The following is a 10,391-nucleotide window of genomic DNA, read 5'->3' on the forward strand; positions in this document are numbered from 1 at the left end:
GGTCCAGCTCGTTATCCTAACGAGCTAGCTTGGCTCGGCTCGTTAACAAAACGAGCAAAAAAACTGGCTCGGCTCGGCTCGGCTCGTTTCAGCTCGCGAGCCAGCTCGGTTGGCTCGTGAGCTGAAACATGAAACATGATGAAATATTCATATATCCATGAACATATACATATCATGCCTATCTCAGTTTACATTAAAACCAAAAACATGCATCTCAGCTTAAATTAAACCAAAAAAACATGCAACAACTGAACAACCAAAAACATGCATCATCGATGTCCATGTTCCATCCAAAATAGTCTCTCTCTCTCTCTCTCTCTCTGCACAAAATACTTGGTTCCATACATGAATATATGATAATCCATCATTGACGTCCATGTTCCATCCAAAATAGTGTCTCTCAGCACAAAATATAAGTTCCATACAACGGACAAGTAAAGGACAAATCATATTACATGCCAACAAATATGAGAAACATGACTTGTACTTCTTGCCTCCATTGTACTGGACTTGTCCTTACTGGCCACCTTATCTTTACAGGACCTATAGTTGGTGGCAAATAAAATTCAGCAACACAAAATGGTTAGCAGCAGCAATGCAATTTAGTGGACAGCAGTACAAAAAAGATTGAGCGACACATAGAAATTTTTTATCACACATAATGGCAACACAATAACATATAAATACCAGCAAATACTTACTAGTTGCTTCCCACAATACTGTTTGGGAAGTCCACAGATTCAACATCGTCATCTTCATCTTGCTCCTGAAAAAATAAACAGTCCAAAAATAGATCACACACAAACTTAATAAAAAAATGCATTGAAAACTGAAACAAAATTGGAGAACCATTACATACCACAAGAATAGGAGTATTATTGTCATTTTGAGAGGCTCTTATCCAGCTAGATGCACAAACTAAAGCTTGGACTGTGGCTGGCTTTAAGGAGCTCCTATAGTCATCAAGAATACGACCTCCAGTACTAAAAGTTGGCTCCGATGAAACACTACTAGCTGGAACAGCAAGAAAACTCTTTGCCATAGCAGCCAATAGAGGGAATCTATGAGCATTAGAATTCACCTTCCAATAGTTTAGCAAGTCAAAAGTCTTATCATCTATACTCACATTAGCTTCTTCTAGATAGATGAGTAACTGAGACTTTGATACTTCTGTAGAGTTAGACTGCAAAAAGGACTGAAATCTAGTTGGAACAACTGAAGCCAATGAGGTACATGTATCCCTTGAACTACAAGAAGATTGAGCACTGCCCTTGCCATTGTCTACCAGCTTGCTATACTTCATGTACAAGTCTTCTAATTCAGCATTGATGTCATCAAGCTCTTTCATACACCTATAGGGCGGATAAATCTCTCCAAAACACCATGTGATGTACCTCATCTTGAATCTAGGATCAAGTATTGTTGCAATGACCATTAAATTGTTCTTCTCCCAATATTTGTCAAATTTGTCCAACATTGCATCAGCCATACTCATCAAATAGGGATCCCCGGCCTTTTGTGCCTCCCTCAAAACAATCTTAACATTGACTATGTAAGGATAAAAAACATTGGCATCGGGGTATGCTGTCCCAGAAAATACAATTGTTGCTCCAGCCATTTGTCCTAATATTGGTTTAAGTTTTCCAAACAATTTCCATTCTGATGGTGTAGGTTTCCACTGATACTTTTGGTCTACTTCAACATAGTTACCAAATGCTTCTTTATAGTCAATGCAAGATTCTAGCATTTTATATGTTGAGCTCCACCTCGTTTTAACATCAAGAGATAACCCTTTTCCATCCTTTACAGAATAATTGTTGCAAACTTCAACAAACTTGTAGATACGAGTTGGGGATTTCTTGAAGTACTTCATTGTATTCCTAAGATTACTTATCAATGTTTCTATTGGCTGCAAACCATCATTAACGACCAAATTGACTATGTGGGCAGCACAACGAACATGAAAATAACTTGGATCAAACTTTGTGTTCTTCCTAGCAAGAAGTTTGGCCTTCAAATTTGTAATGGCACCATCATTGTTCGAAGCATTATCAAGAGTTATGGACATAATCTTATCTTCAATTTTCCATTCAAGCAAGCAATCAAAAACAGCATTTGCTATCACAAGACCGGTGTGTGGAGGATCCAATTCAACAAAATTCAGGACACGACATTGTAAAATCCAATTAACATCAGTGTAATGTGCCACCAAACACATATACTGAATATTTTGATTTGAAGTCCACAAATCAGTTGTTAAACTTATCGAATCAGCCTCTCTAAGACTCTTCTTGAGCTGGTCTTTCTCAGATTCAAAAATTTGCATGCACTCATTTTTTATAGTCTTCCTACCAATCCATTCATAATTGCTATTCATCCACCTCATCAACACATTAAACCATTTATGCTCAACCATCCTAAATGAATACTCATGGACAATTATCATCTTAGCAATTAAAAGCCGAGTGTTCATCCACCCTCATCAGGAGCTAAGTTGAGTGTACCTTGTCTTTTTACCCTTGACAATTTGTTCAGATATTGGGTGCACTTCTTCAGATGATGGTTCATCTGTGTAGTTGATCCCCCTGGGTGATATGTGTAGCTTGTGGTACAAAATATGCACTTAGCCTTAGTCACCATGACCCCTCGTTCCTTACTAGATGGAACATTGATAACCTTGAAGTACTTCCAACATCCTGCTCTCTTTCCTCTTGCTACCTTGCATTTGGAAGGCGATAATGAAACACCAGCACCAGCCTTAACCCTTTTGCGTCCTCTCTTTCCCTTCTGAGCCTTAGAAATCTCATCGCTTGACACCTCAACTACTTCATCATCATCATTCCCATTCGAAGGGAGGCTTACTGATAATTTGTCATTATGGTCAAAGCTGTTATCTTCTTCATCCTCCTCCTCAGCCACTTCCTCCAATGCCTACAAGATTGAAAAAACTTGTAATGATTGTCATAGACAGTGCACACTTGCACATACGAGTCACAGACAGTACACACTTACACATATGAGTCACAGACATAGACACAAAGGCACACAACACGCACATGTACATGACTAGATGGGTAACTAATTTTTAGTCAAAATGTTTTCCTCAAAAAATTCTATTCTACAGATGAACTTGACTACATAATCTTTCCCTACCCTATAGATCAATGGAAAGAAGAACGATTTTGAATACATACCTTGTGCGTAGACATGGAAGCCATGCAAGGAGATGAAGCCCGCGATCCCCAACCGCTGCCCTGCTCCGCCAACGAGGATAGCACGATCCTCTTCGCCACTTCCTTGCGTGTGTGCCTGCTCCTTGATTCAATGCTAGGCGGAGCATGCTGCATCTCGTCTTCTTCCATGTCGAGCCGTCGGCGATGGGTCCTGGCCTCCTGGGCTCCTCCAGTGGCCGAGTGCCCCCCCTGCGCCTCTCGGAGATGGAGCAGGAGGAGCAGCAGAGGCAGTCCGGTGGGGAAGAGACAGAGGGAACTGGAAGCGCTCGGCGCAGGGGTGAGGGGCGGCGGCCAGTGGCGTGAGCGTGACCAGGGGCCCAGGGCGGCGGCCAGGAGAGACAGGAGGCGTGACCAGGGCAGCGGCCATCTGGGACTCTCGGGGTTGGCCCTTGGCCGGTTGAGGGGAGATCGAGATTGACTTTAGGGTTGGGTAATTGGGTCAGCTGGTGAGTTGGCTTGTCGGGCCATGTTATTTGGGCCTGCTAATATGTGCAGCTCGCTATGCTCGCGAGCAGCTCGTGAGCTAGCTCGAGCCGGCTCGTTATACTAACGAGCAAAAAATGATGCTCGGCTCTGAGCCGAGCCGAGCCGAGCCAGCTACGATCTGAGCGAGCTAACGAGTTACGAGCATTTCTTCCAGCCCTACGCGCAAGGCAGCACCACCTATGCCAGGAACTCACGAAAGATAGGTAAATTCGAGCAAGAACACAAGAGGTTGTGGCTAGCTGAATCGAGGCAACAGCCGCCGGCAGTGAGACGATGAAGTCCTACAGTCTACGGCTGCTCTAAACTCTAGAACTTTACCGGTTGTTCTTCATCAGGATACCCTCCAACCACTCTCTTCAAATTTCTCTAACAGATTGGAGTCATTATGGCTGAAGCTGCTAAGCAGGGCCCGATGACGGTGTGGCTTCCCTGTAAAATCATCATCATTACGAGGGTAGCATGCTTACCGGCATCACTGCAACTAGGGCAGGGGTGACCCCCTGGCCCAGGCATGTCGCACCATCTGGTGGTGGTGGTGGTGGTGGTGGGGGCAGCTCCCACCACGACGGGTGTAATGTCGCATCACACAGGCAGGATAACACCCCGAGAGAACACATCGAAGGACCCTGGGAAGACGCACAGGGCCCTGGGTAACATGGAGACCCAGGAGAACCCTGGGGCAACCTCGGGTTGCTGCAACTTGATTCCCACATGACAAGATCCCACCTCCAGTGGATGGGAATCGTTGGCAGTGCGGCGCCCACTTTCGAGCCATGCGTTCACACCAAAGGTGGTAAATCCTCTCAATGAACTCAAGGAGGGGCTATAAATAGATGAGAAGGGCAACATATAAAGGGATCGGATCCCATCTGATATGAACAAACTAATAGAACACAAATCCCACACATGACGTAGGGTGTTACGCTCCCAGAGCGGCCCGAACCTATCTAAATCTCCTTGCACCCTTAGTCACACAAGCCCAGATCTTGGTGCGTGTTACACCCCTAGCCAAATCTCTAAATGAGGGTTCCCACGAATCGCTGTTTGTGGTACTCACCTACCATCAGGTATCTCTAGCCATCCAACACGTCTATGCTAGTGAAATGGCAACGAAAAATTGCTCCTTTACTTATCTTCACAATTATTTTATTGGTGTTTTTCCTAGTCTAGTTACCAGTCTATTATGGTCTTCTCTTAATCGGATGTTATCTATTCAGAAAGGCAAAGAATAAAATTAATACAAATGAAAAATAGTAATCAATGTTTATATCCTCAGAAATTCTTCCTTGTGGCCGGTCCCAGAGGCTCCAGACCCAGACAACGAGCATTTAGAAATTTTTCTGAAGGTTAAGTCGTCAGCAACCTCATCTCCTGGCTGTTTTGAAAACTGATCAGTCATATCATGTTTTTATCAATGTGTCCACATTATAATTTTATGAGCAAAATATTTACTGTACATAGGTGGGCAGGTGGCACTACTTCAGAGTTGTGTCCAGAGAAGGTATAGCCAGTACTTCATCTCTAAGTGCGTTTGAACCAATACGTTAGGTCATCAAAGAAGGTATGATCATCACTTCTCACTACTTGGTACGGTGGTATCTTTGTAGAAATCCTTGGAGAGCAAGCTTGCTGAAAATCACTGCAGAAGGTTTTTGGAGAGACACTCTCAATATCATGGAGTGTTTAGTCATACGTCGCCATTGGCAATGTTGAACAAAAGGCCACAAATATTTGTAAGAGGAGTCATATGATATTCTAACTTTCATGACATAGTTATGTCAATATCTTATAGTTATCACATAATTTGTAGTCTTTTATGAGGTATATTTCTAATCAGTCAGCACTTAGTATGACCTGTTATTGAAAATTGCCTCGCTAAATGTTTTTGCAGCATGTCCTGGCGGGCAGCATGCCTGGCTCCCAAAGTCCCAAAGGTATCATCTAAAGGTAATGCTAAAAAGGACCAATTAGATTGAGAAAGAAAAATTTAATTATTTCCTTTCAATCTCAATGAAGTCCCCATTACTAGATCAATATACATATTATCGTTGTATGCTTTAGTGAAAACTGTAGTCAATTTTTTATTCATAAAGGAAAACAAGAGAATTGACACAGCTGAAAAGATGGTAATTATCATCTATATCCTCACCAATTTTTCCTTGTGGCTCTGCAGGTAGGTCATTTTGCCAAATGACTGGATACCTCTATGATGCCCGAGCAAAAAAATATCCTGAATGCTAGAAACACTGATGATGATCGAGTATGCAGTAACATAATATCATTTTCGAACTTCTACACGGGCCCAAGAATATTTGTAAGAAGAGTCAACTTTGTGATTTACTCTTTTATGTATGCTTTTTCCTCTAAAACATATCATCTACACAGGCCCAAGAATATTTGTAAGAAGAGTCAACTTTGTGATTTACTCTTTTATGTATGCTTTTTCCTCTAAAACATATCATATAACATATGGTTGTTATTGTTTTAGAATACAGTTACATGGCCATTGGATGGAACTACTGGACAGGCGATAAGTGGTTATATCTTTTTAGTCGGACACCAACGGTTATGGCATTTTGTAAATGGAAAGTTTCTAGATGTCAGCTATATTTTTTGGTCCCAGAAAGTGGTTGTATACCACATTTTCAACTGGTATATTTTACCTCAAGTTTAAATTTGGAGATCATCGTGTTAGTCTTCCGATATATGGTAGAATAGGGTGGAACTACCGTATCATAAATAAACATGGAACTTTTGAGTTCTTTCATGAAATGACGCCCTACTTGTCAGCAAATGATAAGTGGGCTATGATACCCTGCCCTGCAGATTACAACAAGGATGACTTGTGCCCTGATGGCCATCTAGCCACCCGGATGGGGTTGTCGGCTGTGAGGTTAGCTTATATCACACTATTGGAGTTCCAGATGGAGTAGCCCATCCTGGAAGTGGTAAGAAGCTTGTGCTGTTTTGATCACATATGGATGTGAAGCTCCAAAGCTTAATATTGTTTTTGATGAGAACATTTTCTCTTTGAGATATGATCAACCTGTAGAGATACAAGAGAGTCATACTCTGGAAAGAGAGAGTCATACACTGAAAAGCTTTAGTCCTCACTTAGTGTGACCTATTATTATAAATACCTCACTAAATATTTTTGCAGCATGGCTTGGTCGGCAACATGGCCGGTTCCCAAAGCTCACAATCTAAATGTAATGCTAAAAACCATTAGGATGACAACAAAAAAAATCTCCTTTACTTATCTTCACAATTATTTTATTGATGGTTTCCCTAGTCTTGCTACCAGTCTGTTCTAGTCTTCTCTTAATCAGATGTTATCTATTCAGAAAGGCAAATAAGATAATTAATGCAGCTAAAAAATGGTAATCAATGTTTATATCCTCACAAATTCTTCCTTGTGGCTGCATCTAGATCATGGTCCTAACAGGCTCCAGACTCTAACAACAAGCATTCAGAAATTCTTCTGAAGGATAAGTGGTAGCCACAACCTCATCTCCTGATCATTTTGAAAACTGGTAAGTCACATCATGTTTTTATTAATGTGTCCACATTATAATTTTACAAGCAAACTGTTTACTGTACACAGGTGGCACTACTTCATTGAAGGTATAGCCACTACTTTGTCTCTCAGTGCGTTTGAACCAATATGTTAAGTCATCAAAAAAGGCATGACCATTACTTCTCGATACAAAGAGATAGGAAGGAGGGTAGAACATAGGGGGCTGTGTACTGGTGTTGTGCTCAAATAGCAGTGGTGCAAAACCACCAGATCAGAAATCTTATTGCCTTGAGAAGATTCTAGAAAAAATTAAAATGGTAAAAGAATAGAGTTATCACACTTCATGGCAAGATAGAATTAAAATTGGATATTTTACAGGGTTGGATCTGGATGAGAGAAAATTCTAGAATAGATTTTGTAAAGAAAAATATCTTACCACATAATAATATCATAACAACTACGAGCACCTTTTAATAGAGGTGATCCTCTCCCCTCGTGCCATACCATGGCATAAGAGGTACTAAGTAGGAGATAGTATGGTAGCCATATAATTTAGTTGTGTCATGATTGGTAGAAAAAGTATAAGAATCTTGTATAGAGTTATCTCCAGTGTTGGTATATAATTCGTAGAATAAGTGGTATCAAATTATTTTAGTATTGTCCAAGTATTGGGCATCATGGTGCTGGTTTAAAAATTAACTAATTTTGTCATAGAATATTTGTCGGCAAATAACTAGTGTATTCCATCTGGCAATGTGTTGATCTTTTAAAAAAAATTAGTCGTACTTTGCCACTGATGCAATATGTGCTTATTAAGAATAAGGACCCTTGTTTAAGAATTAGGTGCTAGTTGCTTAGGAATTTCTTCACGAAACATTCAAGTTGACACTTGAGAAAGAGGTTGATTATCAAATCAAGAATAAGCAATAGGAAGATGTAGAGAAGGAAGCGGTGGAAAGAATAAGCAAGGAGCTCCAAATAAAAGAGCAGCATGAGAATTGCAGGTGCCTGCAAGTGCACCAAGCTATTTTTCGCAGGCGGGCCTAGAGGGCTGGCAGGCCGGCTCGTGCCCACTTGCATCCCTATCTTAACATGCGGGGTGGAAAGGGTGGCCCGGGCCGGAGCTCCTCTACGGAGTCGAAGCAGGAGCCCGCTCCTTCCGCCGCCCCCAAGTTGAAGGCGGCTGCGGCGAAGAATTCGTCCGCGGCCTTCTGTGGGAAGATGCTTGCGTTGGAGGAGGCCACGACGGACTACTGCATGCTGCCCCTCTCCCCGTCGACTAAGCTCCAGCCTCCATGGTGCTCCTTCGACGGCGTGCTCCGTGGAGCCCAAGATAGGACATGCTTCTGCTGCGAAGGCGGCAGCAATCGGACGTCGTGCACCGTCCCGCTGCCCCTCGGCCTCGGTCAAGATCCAAGGCGCTACTTCAGCAGCGTCCTCCGTGGAGCCCAAGCGGGGACCTGCTCCCGCTGCTGCACCGTTGAAGGCGGCAACCGTACCATCGGTCATCAGACGTCGCGCACCGCTCTGCGACCTCCACCCTGAAGGCCCAGCTGGGACCTGCTCCTGATGCCTGGGATTCCAAGGGACCCCATGAGAATGAAGCCTAAGGTTTTTCTTGTTTGGATTGAGTTCCATTGACTAATTGACGACCCCAAAATCCTAAAGCCTCCAATGGATTGTGTGCAAGCCTAGATAGCAGCAGCGGAACACCAGCATTAAATTGATTTCTTCTGGTTGATTCAACATTAAAGAATCAACAAAAGCTTTGGAAGAATTATGACCTGCTTGTGATGACATTATTTGGATATTGTATAACGTCTAACTAGAGCGCTCGCTTCTGCTTCTTCTAGCTGCTGCCGCAATGGCCAGCAACTGTAGCAAATGCTGGCTGCCGCGGCAGCTGCCAGCTCAAGTGAATTTTGTTCTAATCTCATCAATTCATTGTTACTTTGCACAAACATGAGGCTAGGCTATCAATGCATCCAAAGACAAAAATGGCAGGGGAATCAGGTCCACTGCAAATTCAAGGGAGTTAAAAGTACCATGATACTTTACTGGTTGTAATTAGTTGTTGTCATTAAGTTGTGCCCTTTTTTTGTACTCGGACCTAGACATGTTTAGTCTATCTATTTTGAAGCAAATTTGGCAACTGCTCCATTTCCATTTCGTCCCATACCATGATGTTGTTTGTTTGTTTGTTTGCGTGGGGTGTTCTTAAGCTAGAAAGTTCATTGGGTTAGTGTTAAGACCTTTTACATGTTTCCTAATACTGTGTTATTTTTTTTGAGAAAATTATTGCCAGTACTTTATTTAGTTTATATGAGTACTTGGTATAATGTGGTGTCTCCCTTGTTTCAGTTTTGAGGGTAATACACCTCTTACTGGAAATAGCCATTTCCCTTTCTTATGACCTTTGTTTGCTTTAATTGTAGAACTTGTTGCTTCTTAGGACATTAATTGTACTTTAGGACAGGTCATCATTTTTGTTCTCTTGTGGCAGACATATTCAAAGTTTCATTTCATAGCTGATTGAATGGCGCCTTAAGTATACTCAGTTCTACAGAGTTTTTGAAATAAAGTCAGTTCTACAGAGTTCATCATATAAATGTACCATGATTTTGAACAGATTTGCATGGCCAGACTTTTCATTTGATTACAGGTCTATTGTGTGGGGGTAGCAGGTATACCTATTGAACATTTAGGCAATGCACCACACCCAAAAGGGGGAGTGACCTTTCATATATATAGTTGTACAAGGGGAGCCAAATAGGCTGCAGTTAAAGAGGGAGCCGAATAGGCTGCACTACAAAGGAAGTACACTATTTATGTCTAATACCCGCCCATAGTCACAGGGGGGACTTGGCGGACACCAAGACTAGACCTAAACTCAGTAAACAATTGTACAAGAAGGCCCTTAGTCATGGTGTCAGCATACTGATGCAAGCAAGGAACACGAAGAACACGAACTTCTCCCAAGGCGACCTTCTCGCGGACGAAGTGGATGTAAATCTCAACATGCTTCATTTATCGATGATGAATAGGATTGGCTGTCATATAGACAGCACTAACATTTTCACAATAAACAAGTGTCAGCGTAATGGGAACGGGGGTCCCCATAACCCCGGACTCATGCGCGATTAAGGAGAAAGGAG

General features: G+C 42.3%; 2 protein-coding genes across 2 annotated transcripts; both read right to left on the reverse strand.

The window, feature by feature from the left end:
• Nucleotides 1-255: 255 nt before the first annotated feature.
• Nucleotides 256-2,463, reverse strand: LOC120657225 (zinc finger BED domain-containing protein RICESLEEPER 2-like). The gene is made up of 3 exons (XM_039935503.1): nucleotides 860-2,463; nucleotides 702-766; nucleotides 256-543 (listed from the first exon to the last, which is right to left on the reverse strand). Coding segments are annotated over exons 1-3 (1,653 nt in total). The 5' UTR covers nucleotides 2,447-2,463; the 3' UTR covers nucleotides 256-542.
• A 6-nt stretch (nucleotides 2,464-2,469) lies between these two features.
• LOC120653740 lies at nucleotides 2,470-3,607 on the reverse strand. Its single transcript, XM_039931418.1, has 2 exons — nucleotides 3,195-3,607; nucleotides 2,470-2,931 (listed from the first exon to the last, which is right to left on the reverse strand). The coding sequence occupies exons 1-2, from the start codon at nucleotides 3,360-3,362 to the stop codon at nucleotides 2,470-2,472; spliced, it is 630 nt and encodes a 209-aa protein (XP_039787352.1). The 5' UTR covers nucleotides 3,363-3,607.
• Between the last annotated feature and the right edge of the window lie 6,784 nt (nucleotides 3,608-10,391).

This window comes from Panicum virgatum, chromosome 1N, assembly GCF_016808335.1.
Source record: "Panicum virgatum strain AP13 chromosome 1N, P.virgatum_v5, whole genome shotgun sequence".
Lineage (NCBI taxonomy): Eukaryota > Viridiplantae > Streptophyta > Magnoliopsida > Poales > Poaceae > Panicum > Panicum virgatum.